Source organism: Lutra lutra, chromosome 1, assembly GCF_902655055.1.
Source record: "Lutra lutra chromosome 1, mLutLut1.2, whole genome shotgun sequence".
NCBI lineage: Eukaryota > Metazoa > Chordata > Mammalia > Carnivora > Mustelidae > Lutra > Lutra lutra.
Genome location: NC_062278.1, coordinates 198,224,535 through 198,250,624, shown reverse-complemented (window position 1 = coordinate 198,250,624; position 26,090 = coordinate 198,224,535). Strand labels below are relative to the sequence as shown.

Below are 26,090 nucleotides of genomic sequence, written 5' to 3'. Positions count from 1 at the left end.
GTGAAATTTTTAGAAAATAGATTTTAATACTCCTTTGCAAGGGGAGACAATGGTTTTCTTTCCCTCTCCTCATTCTTATCTTCCAACAGGTTAAAAAACAAAAACAAAAACAAAAAAAACATCAAAGCAGATCATATGCATGTAAGAAAGTGACTACCATATCAATATGGTCTAGCACAACTATTTATTCCTTCAAAAATGATTCCATTCTAATAGATGTGGCATATAGGAAACCATCACTTATTCTCCCTATACTTCATTTTTGCAGCTAGAGTGGTGTTGGGGAGCAACAGGACAGTCTTCCTCAACGTATTTGTAGCTGCCATGAGACCATCTTCATGTGGCCGCAAACCCAGCCCCAGAGGGATCAGGGATGAATTCATCAGTGCTGGACTGACCACTCTACTGCAGAGCAATACTGTTCTCGGCTGTTATACACAGGCCCAGGGGCAAGGGAGAGGTGAGAATCAACTGTGCTAGCCAGTGCTTCTGCCCATGAGATGATGGAGTCAGAAAAGTCTGTCGAATGTTTGGGGACACCAGGGAAGCCTTAGGCAGGGCTTCATCTCTGTGGGAGGAGGAGGTGTGCTGGGAACACCCAGGAGCCCCTAGGAGGCTTTCATCACCCTCATGTTAAACAGAAGTTACAGTCTCAGAGTGGTTGAGAAGCTCTCACATTATGAAATAATAATAAAAATAACATTAATAATAATGAGCTCATATTTCCTGCAGGGACTCCTATCAATGCTTTACAGATAACTACTAATTTATTCCTCCTAATACCTGTGCTATTATAGGTAGGTACTATTATGATTCATATTTTAAAGATGTAGATACTGAGGCAGAGGACGAGCAATGTGCTTAAAGTCACTCAAAAAAGCTGGCCAGGATTTAAACCTGGGCAGGCTGGCTCCAGAGCCCCTGGCTTATGGCTTTTTGTAAGAGGCCAGATGGTAAATGCTTCAGGCTTTGTGGGCATCAGTAGTCATGAGGCTACTCAGCTCTGCCATCAGCCTTAAACAGTATGTAAACAAATGAATGTGATGATGTTCCATTACAGACATTAAAATCTGAATTCCATAGAGTCTTTACATGTCACAAAACATTACTGTTTTGCTTTTTGCAACCATTAAAAATAGAAACCATTCTTTGCTTGAAGACAATAAGAAGTGGGCTATACTTGGCCTGTGGACCAGAGTTTGCAGACCACTGTTCTATACCACTGCTGGCTTTATAGGGAGCATTTCCTGCATCAGCTGGCCTCAGCTTTTCTGCTGTGACATGCCAAGACTCCCAGCTACAGCACCCTTCCCAGGTGCACTTAGATAGTCTTCAAGCTCTGGAGATGGGATAGACTTGATTTGCTTATTCTTTCTGGAGCTGGGTATGCAGGGTCCTCCCCTGGTAGGCAGGGGAGATATCTGACTTATCTTTATGGAGTAAACCCTATCCTAGTACATTTTATTGTCTTTCCCAAATAAATCAGCCCAAGCATGACACAAACTTTCCCTGACCATGGATGTGTATACAAATAAGGGATGAACAAAATGACAGGGTGCGTGGGATCTGGTTCATAGTAATGAGAGGAAGCAGGGATGCGTAAGACACAAGGCTGATCACAGGTTGGTAACTGTCAAAGCTGGGGGCCAGGCAAAGGGATCTCATTATACAGTCCTGCCTGGGGTACACTGTCAAACACTAGATAATACAAAGGTTTATTTTAATGCACAGAGAATCAATCATTTTGCAAATATATCAGTGAGCAGACAGATGCCATCAAAGATCTGCACTTCAGCTGTTAGTGAGGGGCTAGTAAGAAAGGATACTGAAAGAGACAGATGACAGACATCATCTAGAACTGAACATGATTAGAAGAGACCTGGTAGGGGCGCCTGGGTGGCTCAGTGGGTTAAAGCCTCTGCCTTCTGCTCAGGTCATGATCTTGGGGTCCTGGGATCGAGCCCCACATCGGGCTCTCTGCTCGCCAGGGAGCCTGCTTCCTCCTCTCTCTCTCTCTGCCTGCCTCTCTGCCTCCTTGTGATTTCTGTCTGTCAAATAAATAAATAAAATCTTAAAAAAAAAAAAAGAAGAAGAGACCTGGTAAAATGAAAGAAAAAAAAAATCCCACTACTACATTTCAGCAATTTTCAACTAACATAGACCAGAAGAGGGAAGGGTCTATGTGTCTGGGCAATCAAAAGCTGGGAAAGCCCAGCCACATAGACCCTTCCCAATGCGGGGCTCGATCCCAGGACCCTGGGATCATGACCTGACCCAAAGGCAGATGCCCAATGACTGAGCCACTATTGACTGGTCTTTTATCTGCTCTCATCAAGAAACCTATCGACGGGTTGCCAATCACTAGAGTCCACAACATAAAACAATTTGGTGGTATGCCACTCTGATGTAGAAATAAACAGAGAGAATAGGAGCCATTCCAGGTCAGACTGCCCAGGGAGGGGAGACTTCTGTTCTGTTGTATTTATTTAATGAGTGTGCTTTCCTTTCCCCAATTCTGCATCCCCAAATTCATGTTTTTCTCTCCATTCCTCTAACAGCACCTTCTAATAAGAAGGCAAAGACTTCCTATCCTTGCCAGAGCCTCACTGTCACTCTGCCTCTCTCCAGGCAAATATATGTAAAGCTCATGACTGTCTTGACTTGACTTTACCACCCAAATCCTTAGGCTCAAAGGCTGGTTCATGTGGTCTCATGGTTTATGCTCAAGATTCTCACCCTTTAAAACTTCTAGGTCACCACAAATACTATGGTGTTCTCACTTCTTTTGACACCTCCTATTGCCAAGACCTTCCCACCCTTTCTGGGTTCCTCACTGACTTGCTGGCCAAGTTTGTTTTTTTTTTTTTTTTTTTTTTTTTTGCTATTCCCTGTGCCTCCTCCAACCCATAGCTTTACTCCAAGTCTCCCCTCCTTCCCCCTGGGGCACCTGACAGCCTGCTTTGTATCTTGTCCCTCAAAGGCAACATATTCCTATAGGTTCTCCTTCCTAGCTTATGTTTTTCTAACTAAAAGACTCAAGTGAGCCTCATTTAAACAAGTCTATCTATTTATCTATCCACCTGAGTCTGGATCTCATACATTCTAGCAATTTACTTACCCACAGTTTCTTCAACTGAAAAACGAGGAAGGAATCATCTCACAATGCAGTAGTGGGAATTGTGGCTAAGAGCTATCATTTAATTCCATAAGAGTTTATAATCTGTGTTAGGCACTGGGCTGACCACTTTACATGGGTTTGCTTGTGGCCCCTTCAGAACATCCCACGAGAGAGCTAAGATCCTTATTCCCATTTTACAGACGAGTAAGCTGAGGCTCAATGAGCATAAGTAGTTACACAGGTCACCTATCTCAGGTGGCAGACACAAGATAGGGATCCTATCCTGGACCACACACCTCAGCTACACTGTTCCGCCCAAGAGACAACAATAATGAGTACACAGCACAGGGCCTTGTGAAAAGCAAGCTTTCCATGAACAGAGCCTAAAACTGAACTCACAAACTGGTGTGATTTTTAGTAGATCATTTCTCCTCCCCTTCCCCTTTGCTACTAGGAACAGGTGAGTTTATCTAATCGCTCAATGTGTGCATTCTCTTTTTTAAAGAAATTGATCTTGAAATAATTTTAGATTTATAGAAGAGCTGCAAAAATAGTACAGAATGTTCCCATATACTCTGTACCCTCCTCTCCCGATGTTAACACCTTACATAACTATGTACATTTTTATCAAAACTATGATATTAGTATTACTACAAGATGATTAACTAAACTATTAAAGGATTTACTAGGATTTCACCAGTTCCCCCACTAATGTCTCTTTTCTGTTTCAGGATCCAATCCAGAATCTCACATTATATTTCACGGTCATATCTCTGGAGTTCCCTCCAATCTGTGACAGTTCTCTGGTCTACCTTTCACGACATTGACACTTACAAAGCGTCCTGGTCAGCTATTTCGCTGAATGTCTCTCCATTTGGATCTGAGGTTTTCTCATGATTAAAATAAGATTATGCATTTTTGTGGGCACCTGGGTAGCTCAGTCAGTTAAGCATCTGACTCCTGATTTCCACTCAGGTCATGACTTTGGGGTGTTGGGATAGAGAGCCAGGTGTTGGGCTCTTGCACTCAGCGGGGAGTCTGTTTAAGGATTCTCTCTCTCCCTCTTCCTCTGCCCCTCCCCTTGCTCACAAGGCCTTTCTTTTCTAAAAGTAAATAAATCTTAAAAATAAATGTTATGCATTTTTGGCAAGAATACAACAGAAGTGATTTGTCCTTTTTGGTATATCATATCAGGGTAGTGTTAACTTATTACTTAACTACCATTTGGTTTTAAGGCAGGGTATGCGTTGAACTGTATACCCCTAAAAAGATACGTTGAGGTTCTACCCCCAAACCTGTGAAAGTGACCTCATTTGAAAATAGGATCTTTGCAGATATAATCAAGTTAGGATGAGGTCACACTAGATTAGAGTGTGTCCTAAATCCAATCACTTGTGTCCTTACAGAAAGGAAATATAAAGACACGAAGGGAGAAAGCAATATAATGACAAAGGCGGCAACCGTAGTGACGTATCTATAAGCCAAAGAACACTAAGGACTGACGACAAATACCAGAAGCCAGGAAGAGGCAAGGAAGGATTCCCCTGCAAGTTTCTGAGGCTGATACCTTGATTTCAGGCTTCTGGCCTGCAGAACAGTGAGAAATAAATTTCTGTTGTTCTAAACCACCCAGCTACCCTAGGAAACTAATACAGGTGTTCTCTGCTCGATTTCTCCCTATAAATTTACTATTCCTTTTGCAATTAATACATATATGGGAAGAGATACCTTGTGACTATACACATCCTTTTAAATCTCTGTGAGCGTTTTCCAGCATTTGCAAAATTGGCTTCACTGAAGTGTACATCTGTCACCTTAGAGGGGTATGTCTCTTGACTGAACAGGGAGAACCAGAAGGCTGATCCAGGCAAAGTACCCACGAGAGTCAGTGTTGGCTGGAGCAGGCAAGGGGAGGGGCATAGGGGACCACAGGGGCGTGAAGGACATGGAGGCAGCAATGAGGAGGCCTTCACAAAGCCGAGTGAGTAAGAGGATCAGGGCCATGGGAACACCAAGGGGGAGCTTCTTTGGAGCCTGCAAGTGACTCTTCATCTTATTTTCTTGTAAATAGAGAAAGACAATAATGAAATAATGAGGTCTAACTCTGAAATTTCCATTAAGTGGTTCTCATTTTTTTTTTTTTTTCTGTTCTCTTTTCCCTGGCACAGAGCTAACTGACCTGGTGTCATGTGTTACCAGAAGTTGAAAGGCAAATAATGAGGCCCAAATTCCAACGGAAACCTGGCTTCATTGATTAGGCCAAATGCATTTCAGAATTATTGGTTTCTAACCCACAAGGTGAGCAAAAGGTCTTCAAACTCAGAACTGTAATTTTCCTTTAGAGATGCTTATCCATGGTTTCAACAAAAGGGCTATAGACTTTGTGAACTTTGACAAACCACCAGGAACAGCTCCTGGAGGCATCCCTGTTACCTCTGTCTTGGCTAATCTCAAAGATGGAGGCCACACCCTGTGCTTATTCTCTCCAGCTGTGGGTCTGGTTGCCTTGCCCTGGGCATCCAAGGGAGATCTGATTTCCTCTTTGATGAAATGGCTCGACTCTCTCCATATCAGATGCTATAAGAAAACCATCTCGATTTCTTAAAAAAAAAAAAAATGTTGTGTATGTTTTTTGGGGGGTTATTTATTTATTTATTTAGTACTTTTGCTTGCTAATGGAGAATAAGGAGAGTCTGGATAAATAAAATTCACAGACCACTCTGAGTTAGTTCAGTCTTACATCCAAGCTGCAGACAGGATATTGGGTTGCTCTGTTGAGAATCCAACAATTTCTCCAGCCTCCTCTCACGGAAAAGCTAACCAGCAAATGATGATAGAGATGTCACAAGACGGTCTGGGCAAATCCACAAATTAAACCATCAGCTCTCGGGGCCACAGAACTGAACGCGTGAAGGTTGGAGAGATGATATTTATTCCCTGATCATCGAGTGTTCTCGGCCTGTGCCAGTCAGCACCTACGGCATCTGGCCAACGTCGGTCTGTGAGGTGGCTGATTTTGGGAACCCTTGATGAAGGGGGAGGCATCAGGGGGACATGTGACCGAGCTAAGACAATGCTGGCATGAACCTCTGAAAGCCTGCTCTGTCCCTGACCCAAAGAGAGCCTCCCATAAAAAGCAAATAAAAAATGAGGCTCAAAAGAAAATCACATTTTATGACAACTTCTGTGGGCATCCCGGCTTCATTTCCTCTAGGCCTCCCTGTTTCCTTCAAGTCTTAAACACATGTTGGCAAAAAACGCTACAGCTCCCTCATGTTCGCATAAACTAAATGGCAACATGAAGGGAAGGAGGGGTGTGGGGCAAGGGAGATGGATTTCAGCCAGGATACTCCGCAGAAGCAATTAATCTTACTACAAACTCTGAGAGGGCTAATGTTCAGGGCAAACCATTTTGTTTCTGAGGGCAGACGTCAAGCAACTTATTATCTTTATTCTTCTGATTATCATTGAATTTGTGCTCCTACACTGTAGAAAAATAACCTGACCTACTTGGCTGCCGTGGGTAAATTCATTTTTGTTGAACGATGGTGATGTGAAAAAAAAAAAGAACCTTGGGAAATAATTCAGTAAAATATGGGACTCTCTCAGAGCTGAAGCAGGCCGTGGCAGCCTAGGTTACGAACATAACCTCTTAGCAGTGCCAGTAAAATAAAACAGAACCACTGTTTCAGACACTGTATTTTTGGCAAATGTTTCACTCCTCAATTACTTTCAGAGTTCTTCGTTTCAGTCAACATTATAAGGGTAAGTCAACATTTGTCCTGGCAGCAAGCCCAAATTTGTTATTTTATTAGTCTGCTACTGGTTAAATTGGCCCAAGATTAAACACATCTAATAAATAGCCCTAAAATATTGAAGTTTAGTAGAAGACCACATTCAAGTTCTCTTACACAGGATGTTACTATTAACCTTGGGCAGAGGAGAAATGTACACCCACACCCATACCCCAGCTAAGTTCCTTTTAGCAAACGCCAGCCCATTGCTTGAAACCCATTTTGGTCATGCCCAGACATAGCATTGCAGACCTTCAGAGAAAGAGGAAGCCAAATATTTAGCTCTCTCTGCGGTCCCTGGATCCACATCTGCCTTCCGAACGTCAAGCAAAACTCTTACTTTCTTGAGGCAGACAGGGCCAGATGCTCGGGGCTGGTGCACTTCAAGAGTCTGACCTCCTGGAAAGGTCTCAGGGCTTCCACCAGAGTCATACCTCTGTGGCCCTTAAGGGAAGGCCAACTCTGAGCCCAGAAGATATTTTCTAACAATTAGATTCAGGTTATGCACTTTTTGCAAGACTGCCACAGAAATGATGCGCCCACCATGCCGCCACCCATCTATAGGTCTAGAAAAATGGAGTCTAGGAACACATTCCTGCTTACAGAATGCTAACAAGGTACCCGGAGGTGGCAGGGGTGGCCTAATCCCAGGCACAGGGCCCGGAGGAAGGCCTCCTCTGTGGTTCTGGGGTTTCACGGGCAGTCATTTCCTACTGACTTCTTGGGAACCCTTGGGTGGGTGGGGTATAAATTCTGCATTTGTTTTTCTCTGTAAAAGGTATTCCCTGGCTTCCCCTTGGGCTGAGTTGGAGGGGAAGGGGAAGAATAATGCCACTGGGGATTCCACCCCCACTTCCGGGTTTGCGAACTGCCATGTACAGCCCTCAAGGGTACTTTGAGGGTATTTGCTGAGGCTTCCCCAGAGTTTAGGAACAGGCCGAAAGTCTCTGCAGCAAGTGACAAGGTTCTTATCACACTGGCCTAAAGAATGTGTTGATTCTTTGCAAAGGATCTAAGGATAAAATATGAGCCAACCTTCCTAGCCAGAGCACAATGCCCTATGACCTCGAATCAACAATGTGACCTCCATGGGCTTGGTCTCCTCCCCTGTGAAGTGGGGGTGACTCTCCTACCCCCTAACAGAGCTGTTGGGAAGGTGACATGAGATCATATGTGTAAAGTGCTTGGTACAAGCCTGCCCCATAAGTTGCCTCCTGCAAATATCAGATTATTGCCCTTATTTCTAATGCCCGAGGAGAGGTGTGGTCTCTCCCCGAGCCTGCTCTCCTGCCCTCATCCATTTCCTGCGGCACTAAATTTTGCCTTGGGCCTCCCAAGGATGAAGCTGGGAACTCCATGTCACCTTCCATACCACAATCTCACCGATGACATGCTCCTGCCACTAGGCCTCAGGTTATGAGACCACATATTTTGATTCCACATTCCTGCCTTGCCTTTCTTCCTGTAGCTTTATCATCTGTTTAGTCAAGCTCTGGCTGGATAGAGCAAAACTGGAAGTTGTTTGGCGGGATCCAAGGTTATGTCGGAGGAGAGGAAAATGTCAGCCATGAAATCCCAAGGTAAGAACCTGAGTTGGGGAAGGGAATCCAAGTGGGTCTTGAGGTCTGCATCAAAACCCTCCTATCCCTAACCCAACATTGCTAAATTATGGTTTAGAAGAGCTGCTCTCCAGTCTTGCCAGATCCTAGTACTATCTGGGATTAGGCAGGGCTAGGAACTCTGGGTGTTCAACCCATGTCAGATGAGCAAGGTGGAATTTCTCCCCAAATAACAAGTTACCTTGGGCTTCCAGAAAGGACCATACAGACACACTGGCATGTCCTTTCTCTTTTTCATCCACCTATTGTCGTTTGAAGCTGAGCATTATCTTCATTTCCCAGAAATGGGGGGAAAAAAGGCACAGAAATTTAAAAAAAAAAAAAAAAAAAAGATGCTCAGATCTTAATCTCAATGTCCCAAAGGAAGGACAGACTGTTCCAGCTCAATTTAGGATAATCAAACATGTCTCGGGCAAGCAAAACTGACAACCAGGTCTGCCATCTGACTGAAGACTAAGCTGGGACGAGGGGTCCCACATACACCTGCTGGGTAAAACCTCTGACCAAGGGCACGGGGTCAGCAGGATGAGAACATGGACCCCCTTCTCCTGTGGCCTAGTCAGCTTCTGTTTTTGACAAGAACAATATCTGAGCAGATGAGACTTGCAGAAATGTGGCTTCCAGAGAGAAACAGAAACTAGATTTGCCATATTCCCTGGTCCTCCCCAGCTGTCCCTGTTAGCACAATTTATCCCTTCAAATCATTGGGTTCATGTGCATCCTCAACAGCACATGGCTCCAGTGAGAACCAGGGAAAACTGCATTTGGGGGTTTTAGAACAGTCTGCTCTCAACTGAGAACAGAATACACGGAAATCCAATTATTCAACATGGAAAAAGCTACCAGTGGCCCAGCCATAAGGGATTGATTGAATTGGGAATAAAATAAAATAAATGTTAAACTTTCCTGTTTTCAGCCCTCAGCTGACATCTTACCACCCACTGAGCAACGGTATGTAGAAAAATAAGGCAGAAAGCACGCTGTTCAGGAAGCTATGAGGTAGGTCATCTATGATGGATTCATATGGCCCTTCTGTTGCCCCCACACACACCAACTGAGCACATGAATAGCTTCAAATGTTATCTTTGGGAGATGTGTGTGTGTGTGTGTGTGTGTGTGTATACACACACTCATGCACACACACAGAACACAAGACTATATTTGAGAAAGTTTTCATTCTGTAGCACATTTTTAATGACAGGAATAAAAAAATGCCCACTAACAATGGATTTTTCCAAAGACTGGGAACAAACACTGGCCCTCAGTGCTGTGCATTTGCAACCTTGAAACATAGTGATTATGTGTTATTTCTAACTCTGAGCAATTAATATGCATCCAGATGTATCATTATCTACAGTGTATTAAAATTCAGAGCCCTGCGCATTTGAAAAAGAGTGTATTGTGCAGACAAAGGAGGCAGAAGCCTCAGAGACCTGTGCTGCTCCCCCACATCACTAGCAGCTAATTTCAATTACAAAGTCACAAGAGAGAAAATGAATAGACAATGCAGTTGACTTAAAAGAAGTAGATACAAACCTGTGATTTGACTGTTTGGCTTTGTAAAAAAATGTTGGTTTAGCCATTGGAGATTCAGTGGTAAGGGATGCCAGTAAGAGTTTCCAGAAAAGACAAAGGCAGTTTTGTGGTAAGAGAAAAATGTTATTTATTGTGGCTGAAAGGGGCGAAATTCCCATGAGTCTTCAGCTCAGGCCATGTACAGATGGGAGGGTTCCTTTGGAAGACCACGTAGGGTCTAACCTGGCAAGATTTCCCTGGAAAAGTTTCCCTAAGTGCCCTCAGGGATTGAGGGAAAGTCTCACTGGCCAGGGGATCGCTCCTCCTGCCCTGCTGTTTAGGCGTGAGACTCTGGGACTGCTCCTGAATTTACAAAGCAGGGAAGCACAGAGTGGCGTTGGGGCCACCTAACCCTTCAAAGCCTCCAGAATTGTCATTAAATTACATGCTGCCAGGTTCCTGACCTACTCACAGATTCCAGCAATTTTCTAGAAGCAGAGAAGACATCCCACACCTGACCCAGGTGTGACTCATCTGTCAAATAGAGAAAGAAGTGCTAGACAAAGGGGGACCCCTAGGTGGAGAGGAGGAGGCACCAAGAGTCGTGGAGTCCCCCGTGCCAGATGTTGGCACTCACACACTCTGCTATACCATACAGCGACCCCATCACCTCATTTTATAAAAGAGAAAACAGGTGTTCAGGGAAGTAATGTGACTTACCCCAAGTCACACCCAGTAAAAGCTGAAATTCAAATTCAAATCTACCTGACTTGAAAGCTTTCCCTGACACCCCCACACCGGCTTCCTGGGATACACAACTTCCTCTTATAACATAATAGCAACAAGACTGACAATGACTTTGTGCCAGACTGTGCCAAAGTGCTCTCTATGCATCATTTCCTTGATTTCTCTTAAGTTAGAACTATTAATATACCCGTTTCACAAAACAGGCAACTGAGGCTCAGAGGGGTTAAGAAGCTTTCCTAAGGTTACACAGACAGTGGCAGAGCCAGGACTCAGCCCAAGGCTGCTCTCAGCAAGACCAGCGATCTGAACCGGATCCCTGCTCCATTCCCAAGTCCTGTGGGAAAGAAGGATGGCAAGGCAGGACAATGGAGACTGAGGCTGGGAGTGGAAAACTTGAAGCTGTTCATTCCACATTCAAGCCCTGTCACTCTGGAATCAGCAACCCTCCCTCCTGTCTTTCCTCCTCCTACCCTTCCCCAGCATCTCAGAGTGCCTGGCCAGGTGCCCAGGTGCCCTGCCTGCTCTTGTGTCCCCAGTGGACACTGCCCTCTGTTAAGGCACCCCTGGGGATGGTGTGCGAGCATCCAGCGCCAGGGGGCTAACTGGATGACCACCCCCAGGACTGCCCTCCTAGTAGTCTGTCAAAATCCCCAGTGAGATTGCCTGCTTCCTCATTCCCCTTTTCTAATTGACAATCACTGTCTGTTTGTTAAGGTTCTGAATGACTGGGTCCAATTCAAGTACAAGTTCCTCGAGGACAGAAAGCATGTCTTTCTCTTTTAAACTCAGGAGAAATTGTTAGGTAGAGTCTGATCTCAAGAAATATTTACTGACAATCATAGAGCATTAGGGGTCATTTCTAGCTGTTCGGCTCTTCACCAAGTTGTATCCATCATGCTCTGGAATTTCCCCACATTTCTAACAAAGGATCTATTTATAATTAAAGCACCCTGCTAATGAATGGGCAGGATGAACTCTCATAGCAACCTAATCCTCCTCACCTGCACCGGGTCTGTCCCTGTGGCTGGAGCTTGGTTAAGATTCCCAGATGCTGTGTGTCAGATGCGCGCCAGGCTTGGGGATGGATGACAACTCTTCATCTCCCCTGGCCAGGGTGCCTCTCTACCCTGAGCTCACACTCCACTCCCTGCTTGAAAGTCATTCTGGGAACATCAGAAAACCATACTAGATTTTTTTTTCATCCTGCCTGGCAGGAATGAACTTGAATCTTGCCAGTGTACTTGGAACATCTTTTGTTTTTTAAAAAAATAATGACCAGTGCCAACTCAAATCCCTGGGAAGTTGGGTGGGTATTTCCTACAGAGGAAAGAGTGACCTCCCAGTAGACCCCTTGATAGGGATGATCTGCCACAGCTTCCACTCCGCAGACATGCACTGAAAATAGATGATGCTGTTGTTGCTAACAGTGCGAGGAATGCTTGCTCTGTGCAAACCCTCTGCAACCTCATTCATTTTTCACAGTTCCCTTGGAAATTCTCATTTACAGGTAATGAAACTGAGGCTATAGAGGCTGAGTCACTGTCCGAGGTCTCTTGGCTCACAAGTAGCCAACTTGGGATTCAGACTTGGTTCAGTCCACCCCTCAAATCCAAGTTTCCAGCCACCACACTCTGGGTCTGCCCAAAATTAAAATACAGTCTTGCCCAATCCTTCCCTCAGGGTGAATGGGAAAAGGAAGAGGATGGGTTAAATGATTTCAGCGGAACCTGGGAACTTTGAAGCTTTGAAAAGGAAAAAAAAAAAAAAAAGATCTTTGTTCTTAGAACAGAAATCCAATTTTTTTTTTAATTTGCTAACATCTAGTCTAAGATAATTTTCTATGACATATTAAAGTCCGTCTTTATCTATTTAAAAATATTAATATCTGAAATCTGGGTCCTATGTGCGAAGTCCAGATTTAAGTTTTAGTCTGTAAGCAGCTGTAACCAAACTTGGGAAGCTACTACTGCAGAGCTCTGGTCTAGAAGAACCTCAGAACAGGAATGCTGTTTCCAAACCCTCCCCATCACTATGGACAATTTTTTTTTTTGCCAATGTATAGGCCACCTGAACTATTACATAGTTAATGTTTCCTTAAATTACTCATCTTTGACTTAAGTAACTATATTGTAACAACAAACACTGCATCTGCCATAAACAGAAACTTGAGAAAATGAACCCTATTATTAAATTCTTATTAGATACTCTTGCCCACTGAAGCTTTGTTAAAAGGGGTGGGGAGTGGTGGCAGCGGACAAGGATGGGGACTAGCAAGTGATAGAAAGGTGTTAAAGACACACTAGCTCTGAACTAAGACTTTCGCCTCAGCACCTTCAGAAGGATCAGAAGGACAGGAAGAGATTTGAAAAAAAGAAAGAGATTTGAAAAGAGAAAGTGATTATTGTGTGTCTTAACTCTGTATCCTCTTGTCCCTGGTGTCCTTCAGGCTACCACAAATGGTATGAAACCCACCTTCTGGGGAAAAAAGGGATCCAAGCCAATCTTCTCATTTCAGAAACAAAGACTCCAAGGTCCCCTGAGCCTACTTGTGTCCTGTCCCCAGCTAGTAAGGAGGCTCTTGTAAGAATCAGCTTAGAAATAAATGCTGCTGGAGAAATTCAGATTTAAGCATTTACGAGTCTTCTAAAGGAAGTTCCCACTCCTTGATGCTGAGCCACAACAAATCTCACTCTCCTAGGCCTTTAGAGAGCAGACTAAAGCCTTCAGAAACTGCAAGAGAAAACCAGGCCCGTCTTCAGATGTGTTCTCTTCCGAAGTTGTCCAATCTAAGTCACCATCAAACAGCTGAGGGGAGGGTGACTTTTCACCATATGTCTCTGGCTGACACTTAAGTTACCATCAATTTTTTTCCCTCTTTAACAGTCTGTTTCCTTCACAGTGGTTTCAGACCCTTTTGTAAGACCACGCCCAGAAGCACCTAAGAAAACCACCAAGCAGCAAAGAGGATGGCTAAAGGTGTGTAGGAATGAACAAGACCCCCAAACCTAACAGGAACTGATGAGCCACCCGCACCCCTCCCCCACCTGTGTGAAGTCAAACATAAGAAGAGTCTTCACCAGTGGCCTTTAATTATCTTCTCTGTGTTTGCCTGGGGTCGTTCTTGACATGCCTGCGTCACTTGGGGATTATGAAATGTTAGCATTGCAATGTAAGATAAGACACTTGAGAGGGACACTTGCACTGGCCTTGTGCTGGGGCCAGAGAGCACACAGAGGAAAGACTTATCACTTGTCCTCCTGGGGTATCAGGCCTGTAGCTCCTTCAAGTCCCACCCACTGGCTGCTTCCCTTTTCCCTTCTGTGGCTTCTTCCTCCAGGAAGACTCCAAACTTCCAAATCTGACAAGGGTAGCACCGGCTAAACATTTACCTTTATGTATTTTTTTCAAGGTCTTGATGTAGGCTCTCGGTTTTATTTCACTCTCGTGGTATCTAAGGAAACCGTCCCCTCAGGGGAAATGCTCTAGTTCTCCTTACCCCTGCTGCAAACATTAGGCCTGCAGAGCTCAGGAAGGCATCATTGTAAGGGGTGTCATCTACGTGCACAGAAGGTTCTGTCTATCCATTTTTTGTTTTGCTTCTTGTTTAATAGCGATCACACATCAGATATAAAGCAAGCTTTGCACTTGAACCTGGTGTGCAGGCCACGGGATGGGCCCACCAGTCCACTGGCTGCCAGGTGAGGTCTCTGCATGCAGTGTTCTAAGTTTAATGGGGTTCACTCTGAATACTCCCAAAATAGCACTGCTTACCATCTTCACTCAGGAGTATGACTGGGTTAAGCCAGCACTGCAGTATGCCAAGCAGTCAAGGCTGGACCAGGAGGGCCCAACGTTTTGGCTCTGCCTCCTAATCTCTCCAAATTTCTGTTTCTTCAGTTGACAAACAAAGAGGACAGTCCTTGCCTTGCTCAGTGCCTTCAGCCAGAGCAAGGTTCAAAGGAAATCATACATGGGGAAACACCTGCCTGCTATCTGAACACAGGGCAGCCTTGCTGTGAATTTAGGGAACGCGGTGAGAGAGGGACAGGGGATGCTGATAGAAACACATCCCTTGCCCCACCTCCCTACATCCCATGTGCTTATGTAGAAATTTAAATGGGTTATGTCATGTGTGTAATTATGCTCAACTTTTTTCCTTTTTATTTTTTACAAGAACATTAAGGTATTTCTGTTGGCTAGTGTGTAATGGCTCAAAGGATGTCACTGATCCCTGTGCCTAAGGCCATGGTACATGGAGTTATCTCCTCATTAAATAGGTTAGAGAGGTTGTTGGCTTTTCTGTCTGTTATAAGTAAATAGGAAAGGATGCTTGACTGAAATCAGACAGCCAGACTTCAAACTTCAGCTCTGCCATGCACAGCAGTGTGATCCTGGGAAAGTTACTGAATTTCTCTGATTCTTAGGATCCTCACCTTTAAAATGGAGATAATTATATTCAGATGAGGAAAAGAATATAAAAATGCTTTGAAACCTATAAAACGCACAACCATACAACATGATCATTATTGCAAATAATATTTTTTAAAGATTATTTATTTATTTATTTGGCAGACAGAGAGAGATCATAAGTAGGCAAAGCAGCAGGCAGAGAGAGAGAGGGAGAAGCAGGCTCCCTGCTGAGCGCAGAGTCTGATGCGGGGCTCGATCCCAGGACCCTGGGACCATGACCTGAGCTGACGGCAGAGGCTTAACCCTCTGAGCCACCCAGGCACCGCTGCAAATAATATTATTATTAACAACTCTGGACACACAGCATTTTCCCCTCTAAGAGCTGGAATACTGGGTCCAGAGATTTGAACCTTTTTTGTGTGTTTTAATATACACTGATGAATATCCTCATTCCCTACAGATCCATGTTATTTCCCTGCAACATCCCCAGGACTGGGTTCTATCATGTCTTTAAAATATTTGTGATGTCAATTAGGTATGAAACAGCACCTATTATAATTTCTACTACGGTGAACATTTAAATACTGTTTACGTTCACAGTTCCTTGTGTGTGAACTACCTATTTGTGTCTTTTCGCCCATTTATCAATGGACACCATGGAAGGTCCTTTTACATCTGTATAAGTTACTTATATGACAAAGATATTAATTTTTCAATTTGTTATCTCTACTTCAAAAATCTTTTTCAATGAATGAGTCTACTTCTCTTGCCTAAGGAAGCACATTAAACATAACAGACACCTTGTTTGTTGATATATCATTACACAGTGTGTTTGTGGACTGATCAATACTCAAGATTTCCAGGTACAATGAGGATGTCTGGTGGAAACAAGCAAAGAAGAGAAAGAGATTGGAGAGTATGTCCCATTTGGAAAAGTGAGAGGAACCAGGATATCTAGCCAAGAGAAACAAGCACCTGGGGGAGGTGTGTGTGCGTGTGTGTGTGTGTGCACGTGGACACACATGTGCATGTGTGTAGATGGGGAGAGAGAGCAGTTTGCAAATATTTAAGGAGGTAGGACATGAGAAAGTATTACTATATAATATTCAGTTGTAGGAAGCAATGTTACAATTAAGAGAGGATTTTTTTCATGATCTACACTGTAGAAAGACAGAATGTACAGGCTCAAAAGGTAATGAGTTCTCTGCTTCTGGAGATGTTTAAGCAGAAATTGAAAGCATCCAGCAGCGGGTTAGCACTGGATATTCTCAACAGGCTTCTCCTACTCTTTAAGGTTCTCAAATGTAATGACCCTGGGTCATTTCCCGGAGGCTGGTTTTGTTTGTTTGTTTCATAAATCCCCGGAAAAAAAGCCTGTTTTGCTACTCCTTGCCTCCTCATCTTAAGAGCCAAGAGAGGAAAAAAAAAAAAAAAATCCAGTGAATTTACCGTTAAGACTTCTGGTTCTGCTCCAGTAAATTGAAGTTTAGTAATAATCGGGGCCACCTTCTCCAAAAGAAAACAATGGCTCAAACACAGAAGGTCCAGACACAAGTGCTTCTAGACTTAAAAAGAACCACTCCTTTCCCAGCCAGTCAGAGGTTCAGAAGCCTTTCTGGATTAACGTTTGACACAGCCTCTTCTAAGCTAATAACGGGTGTCAAGTAATAAAAAAAATGGAAGGCATTAGAAACCACTGGCCTTCATTCTTGACAGTCCATGAGTCAGTACAAAAATAAATGGCAATGCAATTCACAGCAATTTCCTCATTTTGTGTGTGACCTGTACCCATGACCAATGCTGACAAATTATGGAAGGCAACTGCATGCATCCATCACAAATGAAGTAGCCTTTCTAGATATACACATGCCATTAATAACAATTATATGTGCACAGGGCTTTGCAAAATTAGGATATGATCAGTAATTTATTTTCATTCAGTTGTTATGAAAACAGTGGCACCAGTCCAGGATTTTACAGGCAATTGGAGAATATCTTGAGAAAGTGACACGATTTGCAAGTATCCAGATGGAAGTCAGGGCCTTCCAGTTATTGGTTTAGGTGGAAGCCTGGTGGTAAATGTAGATAAGCAAAATGACTAATTGCAGAACTAACGGTGTCACCTCCACAGTGCTGAGCATGCGGAATTCTGCCAAAGACCAGCTCTTTGGTGTTGAGAAACAGAAAACGGAAGTTAACCAAAACCCTCCCAAATGGACACTTGCAATGCCCACTCCTTGGGGTTGTAGCCATTCTATGAAGTGGGCTGCCAGAGACATCAACTAATGGTGGGGTCTCCCATCCAGACACTCGGGAGAAAAGAGGCTTCTCGCTATAAGGCTATTTGCTCCGGCAGGGGCCCTCAGCCTTCATGTGTTATGTGGTGAAGAGACCAGTGATTTAGTCATTTAGCTGCAATGTAATGTGGTTGGGAGAGTACAGACCTCAGGGTCAGAGTGGGGTGTGAATCTTGGCTCCCCACCTAGTAGCTCAGCCATCCTGGAAGGGCTATTGCCCAGCTATGAGCCTCAGTTGCTTCTTCTACAAAAAGGAACAAATACACCAACCTCATAGGATTGTTGTGGGGATAAACAGAGGGCCTACAGTAAGGCCCCTAATGCCCTCAGAAAATTTAAGACAGTAATCATTAATTAAAACTGTTTGGGGAATCTTTTCAAGATGCATAAGTCTTGATGATGATGATGCTATTTACTGAACACTTACTATGTGCCAAACACTGGACTAAGCACTGTACATGAAACATCTCATAGACCCTCACTATGATCCTAGAAGGCAGAACTCTCATCATCCCCATTTTACCACTGAGGGCAACAGGGCTTAGAGAGGCCCAGGAGCTTGTCCAGGGTGACACCACTAAGCAGGCAGTAGAGATGACATTAGGACTCAGTACAGAGCTGAGACCCTGAACATCCTCAAATGTACATGTGTAAAGTCAACATGTTTTCCTTTAATAGATCTTTTCCTAGCTCAGGTACACCCTATCCTGGAGGCCCAAGACCCCCAAGACCCCATCTGAACAAGTCTCAGAATCATGGGCTACATGATCATAACCAGATCCTATCAGCAAGCAATGGCATTTACCTGGACAACTCCATGTTGCTCCCCTCCCAGCAAGACCCAAAGTCACATGATTCATGGAGTCTACTTACTTGGTCACTTGAAGAAATACCAGGATTCTAACTACAATAACTCCTCAGAACTATTTCCATGCAATTGGTTGTATATTCTTTCAATTCGACACTGTATGATACAGATTCCAAGAAATGTATGAATTACTGGAAACCATTTGACTCCTTTAGCTCTCCAGCTGGCAGGCAAGGAGTACAGCCCCAGGTGCATACAATTTTCAAGTCCACATGTGGACTTACTGGGGCATAAATCATGGCAGGGGCACAGGGTTCACCTTACCCTTTAAAGCTGAAGCTTCAAAAGTACTTCCCCAGTTACAGAAAGTACTCATGATTATATGTTTAAAAGAAAATATTTTAAAGCATTTCATACATCTGTTAAGTTTTCATTCTGCTCCCTTTTTCTTCAGAGGTAAACACACTTATGTGCCACAAAGTGTGCTGGTATGAAATGCTGTTCTAAATCCATTAGGAAACTTGGCATCAAATCTTGGTTCAGCTGTGGATTTTCTTCATGGCTTTCTGCAAGTCACCTCCCCTTAGTGTATCTTTATTCATAAAGTAAGGAGAAAGAATATTAACCCTAAAACATGATTAGGGTCTGAGGTGAGACACTAGATGTGGCACTTAGAAAGGAATAGAGTTCTGTCATTTTGAGCTACATGTCATTCCAAGGGCCACACAAGGCTACTGGAGGAGTCAAAATCAGATCATGTACTTTTGAGAGACAAAGGCAATGATTACAAATACTGCTAACTAAATCTGGCCTAATTCTGACCAACATCTGAGATAGTGAACCTTAAAACCAAAAGTGAGTTGTCCATCAAATTGTCAGATATATTCTTAGAAAGAAAATAATGGAAACATCTCTTTGTATTTTCATGAAAAATGAAATGGACCCCAAACTCTTAAAATCTTCTCACCAGACTCCAGCATCCTTAGCCAACATATCCTCTCATTTGAGCTTTCTTTCTTTCTTTCTTTTTAAAGAATTGGTTGATTGAGTGTGAGGAGGGTCAGGGAGAGAGAGAGAGAATCCCAAGCAGACTTCATGCTGAGGGCAGAGCCCGACGTGGGGCTCAATCTCACAACCTGAGATCATGACTCGAGATGAAATCAAGAGTTAGATACCACCCAGGCACCCCTGAGCCTTCTTTCTTTAAAGGCAAACCTCCCCATGTGAAAATAGTGACTTTTATAATCAGTGCAATTCATTAAGAGCTAACAGCTTTCCTTCTCGTCACTTGATCAGGTGCTCAGAGCAATTAACATGCCTGGAAGGACCAGCCCCTCCTGATATGGGAATAAGCAAAACATAAATTAAGTGAAGCTACATCAGTGATCAGAAGAAACAAGCTTAATCATGCTCACGTGATACCATGTTTCTCTGTGAAAGTCAAGAGGTCATGGACTAAAATGGACTAAGCTCCTTGGATTTCATAATTAATGATTAGAGGTAGAAGGATCGAGCTGGTTTTGAGTATTAAACAGCTGCAACCCAACTCATCACATCCATGCCATATAGAAATACCAGATTAGGAAGGAGTATTATATTAATATTATAATCCATGTAGAATACTTTCAGTGTTTAAAATAAATATTTTAAAGAAAATAATCTTTAACAATAAACATATCACTTTTTTTTCTTTCACTAGAAATTATCACTGAAATTAAGAAAATTACAAAGCACTTAAATCTCAAGTAGAACTTTAGTTACCATTGGCATTTAAGGGAATGTTTGTTGTTGTACATTTTTCACTCAAGTGTATGGTATTGAACGCACATCACTGCACACCAAACCCTTCCCACAAGTTCTTTCCTTAAGTAGCTTCCCCCATAACACCTGCTGCAACCTCAGGAACCATGCTAGAAGGCACTTGCCCGTGCAGTGCTACTCCCCATAGCAAATTCCGAAGGAACTGCCATTATATGTCTAAAGGACACAGGTGCTTGCTGCAAATGCCTTTGAAGGTCAAAAAGTACTTTGGATAAGCCAGTCCTTCTCTTTACAACCACCTTCTTTTTGGAAAAAAAAAAAAAGATTGATCTTAAAAAATTACTTTCAGGGGCGCCTGGGTGGCTCAGTGGGTTAAGCCGCTGCCTTCGGCTCAGGTCATGATCTCAGGATCCTGGAATCGAGTCCCGCATCGGGCTCTCTGCTCAGCAGGGAGTCTGCTTCCCTTCCTCTCTCTCTGCCTGCCTCTCTGCCTACTTGTGATCTCTGTCAAATAAATAAATAAAAAAAAAATCTTTAAAATAAAAAAAAATTACTTTCATAGGAATTAACAGTCAGTGCCTAATTTATAAACATGTATATAATCATGTTTTTCAAAAGGTCTACTAGGGGGACGCCTGGGTGGCTCAGTTGGTTTAGCAGCTGTCTTAGGCTCAGGTCATGATTCCAGCGTCCTGGGATCGAGTCCCGCATCGGGCTCCTTGCTCAGCAGGAGCCTGCTTCTCCCTCTGCCTCTGCCTGCCATTCTGTCTGCCTGTGTTTGCTCTCTCTCCCTCTCTCTCTGACAAATAAATAAAATCTTTAGGAAAAAAAAAAAAAAAGGCCTACTAGGATATGCTGTTCTTTAAACACTTACAAATAATGATGACACCTGCTGGTAGAAAATATATTTTAGTTAATTGCTGAGGGAGAAGTAAGGCCTACAAGGGTTGACTGTCTTTTGCACGGACAACGAAACCAGAAAACTACCCCCTACACTCACTTCAGTTTCTTTTTCCAACTTTGCCTATTTGTAATTATCAGGAAACGAAGCTAGGAGATACACTGGACTAGATCTCTGCCTCAAGATGTATAGAACATGTATGACACTTCACTGAATTAAACTGCACACATGCACATAAAACACTCAATGGGGATACCTGAAAAATATTTACCATTTCAAAAACTGTTCCCCCCATCCTTCCTTCCATACCAGGACATCCCCATAAAAGGAAAACAAGTCACATTTTATAATTTGGAATTGGCTACCATGAAGAAAATTAGTATTTGACATTTGGTGACACATTTCTTTCTCATCGCATCTGTGACATACAGATATATTTCTCTTCTACATATAAGAATAGGAAAAGATCAAGCAGATAAGTTTTACCTAAGCCTTTAGCCAAACTGCTCAGAAAACATAGGACTAAGGGAGAGCAAGAAGGGACTAGTTAGAGTCCAGAGCTGTTCTCATTATTCTTTCCTTTGATCCATCTCAATTTATTAATTCAACTTGGTTATGGTTCGCTTCCTTCCAAAAGGAGTTTGAGAGGATACTAGCTTCACTGCTCCTACATTCATTAAATTATGATGTTCCTATTGAAAAATCATTATATCCATTCCAAGCCTGAACAACCTGAATTCTATCCTGGTGCTATCTTGTCAAAATTTAAATAAGAGTCCAAACACCATTAAGGCCATTACACTTCCACAGCTGCTGGGAACAAAAACTCTTTGTGAAAATATACAACTGAGCTGGAGTGTGGGGTGGGGGTGGGGGAGAGAAGTTAGTTGTGCTCAGCTTACAGAAAGCTGATTACAACCGGAGACTGTTCGGAGTCTTGTCAGCTTAGAGCAGCTCTTGTTAGAGGCAATGAATCTTTGATGCTGTCCTCCTGAATATACATAATTTGGTGAGCCAAGTGCACACAGCTGAGGAGACCCAAGGGTGCCGGCTGGGTGGAATTCTCAAGACTGCCACACCAAGGTCGGATGCACTTCTGCCTCCAGACTTTCCCCAGTCATGGTTGGACAGAGTGACAATCCCTCAAGTAACACACATGAGCAGCAGTGATGAGCTGGGTCCTTTGGGTTCCACTATAGCCTGGCCACAGCAAAGCTGTGGTCTAGTGGAAGCAACTATATTCCCTAAGACCCTCAAAGACTGAGAAGGATGCTTTCTCCTCTAGCTGAACCCAACCTATAAGACCAGTGAGTTCTCTGCCAGAGGTATAACACACAGAAGTAAAAGACAAGATTAAACACAAGCCAGGAGGGCTCTCTCATATCGCCCTCAAGGCTCCGGAAAGTTCCCAGAAAGGGAAGTTTCCAGTGTTCCAAGACAGCTTCCCAGTCACCCAAGGAGTTTAATTCATTTTCAGGATCCATGTGCAAGACCCTCAGATTACTTATTTAGCCCCCAGACCCCCAGCTGAGTGACCCCACTGGCCACAGATGACAAGCAGAGGTGCCAGGTCCTTTCTTTGCTGCCAAACAGCTGCAAGGTCAAGCCTGACAGGTGAGATGAACCCCAAAGGCCTCTTCTTGTTCCCCAACCCAGGTAAGAGGAAACTCAAGCTTAAAAGCTCTTCACTGACATCTGGGCCTAAGGATACAGTAAGAGAAAGTCCCTCTGCCAGAAGGTTGACAGTCTGAGAGCCCAGAAGGATGCAACAGAGGCCAGGGCAAGGAGGCAGCTGCTCCCTGGCCCAGAGGAAGAGAACAGGGACAGAGGAGGAGGCTCATGATGATCCACAGAGAAGGGGCAGAAGAAGGGAGGCAGAGACAGAGTGAGACATGGGGGGACAGAGTGTGTGTGCGAGAAATGGGGAGAGGAAAAGAGAGGGAGGGAGAGAGAGAGGGTGAGAAAGGGAGGAAGAGGGAAAGGTAGAAGGAAGGAGAGAAGGTGGGGGAACATACTGAATGAGAGATGCAAGCATTGAGAGACTGACACAGCCGAGAGTGAGAGATGGAGCGGGACAGAAGGACAGACAGACGGACCCGGAGAGGTCCAGGTGGAGGTCCTACCTCCGCGTCCTTGGCCGGACTGCTGGCCGGGGGTACTTCCAGGCTGCAGTTCGCCCTCTTGACCGTGAGGTAGAAGGGGTAATCCTTGGCCACCATGGTGGCTGCCGGGCCTGCTCTTTGAGATGTCACCGCTGACCCGAGGCGACCACAAAACTCCCTGGAGAAAGGGGGCCCCAGCTCCACGGTGCCGGGCGGCAGCGTCTGTACGGAGACTGACAGCCGGCTTCTTGCCTGGCGGGACCGACTCAGCTCTCCGGCTGAAGGGGGCGGGGCCTCGTCCGGGCCCGCCCACCTGGGGGCGGGCGGGGTGGGGCGGAGCGCCGACTCGGCCCCGCCCCGACGCGTCCCAGAAGCACCCAGGTACCGCCGGGTGGAAACCCCCCAGCGCTGCGAGGGGCGAACCTGTCGTGGGACCCTTCTTCCCGCGGGCCGGATCCCCCGAGCCACCCTGTCCCAGTGACTCGCTGGCACTCCCAGGGTCGAAGAGGCGGCGGGTACAACCGAGGCTGGGGTGAAGAGAGAGCCCAACCGAGGCTGGGCGCGGGGGAGAGAGCGAGCGTTTTAAAAGCCCACACTAAGAAGAGGCGGTATTCTGTTTTGCCTTCTTCCCAGCCAACCTCCCCTCACACATCTTTTTTTTTTTTTTTTTTAATGAACGTCACTGGAGTATAATCTATAAACAGAAAGATGTGCCCGTTTTAAGCGTACAGTTAGTTTAGTGTTGACAAACGTAAACGCTCATGTAACCGCTTCCATAATCAGGAAATACATTTCCACCACTTCCAGAGATTTCCTTGGAGCACCTTCCTCTGCACCCGTTTTTAAATATGAAGAGGCTGGTTAGAGGCAGCCAGCGACTCAGAGCGATCTGACAGGGTCCGTCAAGAGGAAGCTGTGCGGCGTGAGCCCGCGGGCTGTACCAAGCCTTTCTATAGCAACATGTAAGGAAATACCATTGAAAACCATCCGGAAGGATGCACAGCAAACTTATGAGTCCCTCTGGGGCTAAAGGGAGGCCATCAGTGCCAGGGTGTACACCTGGGAAAAGCAGCAAAGGAGACTTTAAATTTATAGCTATTCTCAAAAATTTTACAAGAAAAATAAACGTGTTACCTGGTAAATTTGAAGTTAATTTTAAAAAATATTAAAATGACCATTGTCTCAAAAGTAATTTTGTGAACTGCACTGTTGGACTTTCCCCCCTCCTAATCAAAGTCATGACCACAGCAGGTGGTGGTCTGGAGAGATGATGTCTTTTGTTTTGACTTCTTAGGTGTGCAGAAGGTAATGGGAATGGAAATATCTAGACCCTGTTTCAGTATTCTCTGCTTCCAGCTAAGGCCAGAATCCACAGTTCCCACTTTCCATACCGGAACCTCATGATACATAGCTCTTTCATCCCAAGTACCAAAACTACACCCTGAGCCTAAAGTCACCCACTTTCTTGTCCAGCTAGTGTGGACAAACTTCCTTCAGAAAAGGGGGAATCTTTCTGGCCAGTTTTGCTAGCCCTGTTTTTGCCACACATGTAAAGGAGACTCTTGAATTACTGGTTTCCAGTTGAGATTGAAGAAAGAACCTGAGTTTTTTCCCCCTGAAATATGTACCCTGGGACTCCTGGGTGGTTCAGTCGATGAAGCATCTGACTCTTGATCTCAGCTCAGGTCATGATCTCAGGTTCCTGGGATCAAGCCCCACATCGGACTCCATGCTCAGCAGGGAGCCTGCTTGAGTAGTCTCTCTCCCTTCCCTCTGCCTCTGCTCCCCTCAAATAAATAAACCAATCTTTAAAAATATATGTATATATACACATGCACACATACCCTATTTATTTATATATTTATATAGGATATATATTATATATCTATTTATGTATTTTATATATATATATATATATTATATATATCACTTATATGCTATCTATACCATAAAGCAGTGAGAAGGAGGTGATTGAAGAAAAGTTTTGTGGTGAGAAGGGTGCCTCTGGACCGCTGATTTTTCTTACTTGTATTCCCAAACACAACTTCATCTTTTTAAACCAAGATGTGCTGATAGGGAGCTTACATAGATGCTCCCTGTAAGCTTGACCAAGCTTGGTGGGGACACGAAGGGAAACCTTATCTCCAAGGGCACCCAACTAAAGCAGCCCCTGATTAACTCTGCAGCCAAAGGAGGCCAGGAGAGAAAGTGACATGCCTCACTCAGGGGTCCCCTGGCTGTAGAGGCTATGAGCTGAATCATTTGGAGCTGTTCCTCATTCCCTTCTTCGTGCTCTTCTGGCCCCCATAGGCCCACCATCTCAACTAGATGACTCTGGCTAGCAATAGATCCTTTGGGGACAGGCTTTGATCCCTGGGGGGCGGGCCTCACCAGGCCTTCTCCTCCAGTTGGGAAGTATACTTCCAGCACTAGGTGAAGAAAAGAATGACCCTAACAAACTACAACTGGTCTTCTCACTACAGAATCCTCAGGGCTGGGCAGGAAGTCTGACATACCATGAGCCCAGTGTGGTAATAAATAAACCCTATGGAAAAGAGGGGACTTTAACCTTGTTTAAGTACAATATTGTGGAGCAAAGAAGAGTTATATTGGTTGATGAGAAGGCTGCCATATCTATTTCTCTCATACCATTTTTTTGCCCCCCTCAGAAGTTTTAGAACAATAGAAATCAATTAATATACATGGCCACATAACACATGTGCAGGAAACGTCTGTGTGTTCTTCTATACATGCTAGGCAAAGGGAGAGAGAGAGCGAGAGATTGATTGATTGTTAATGATGAGTAACCATTTAAACAGTGCTGGCGGGGTGGGGGGGGGGGAGTATAAGCCCCAAGATGAGTGAGTGTGAAAGGGAAGGTGGAAAGCTGGAGTTCCCCTGGGTGGTCTGATACTTCCAAGCTTCTCATAGCATGAACATCTCCTACCATAAATAGGGTTCTAGTGTTTAAAGATACATAGTTTTGGTACAATAAGGCCTATAAACTGAAGCTGGCAA

The 26,090-nt window shown here is 44.3% G+C and overlaps 1 protein-coding gene across 8 annotated transcripts in view; it reads right to left on the bottom strand.

Annotated features, from left to right (window-relative positions):
* ARHGEF3 (Rho guanine nucleotide exchange factor 3) overlaps positions 1–26,090 on the bottom strand; it is a 320,183-nt gene that overhangs the window by 49,513 nt on the left and 244,580 nt on the right. The window contains exon 1 of one of the 8 annotated variants that reach the window (XM_047691598.1): positions 23,094–23,351. The exons of the other annotated variants lie outside the window; for them this stretch is intronic. Within the exon in view, the coding sequence (XP_047547554.1) occupies positions 23,094–23,189 (96 nt within the window). The 5' untranslated portion in view covers positions 23,190–23,351. Of the gene's footprint in view, positions 1–23,093; positions 23,352–26,090 lie in introns of those variants that run through there. 8 annotated transcript variants of the gene reach the window in all.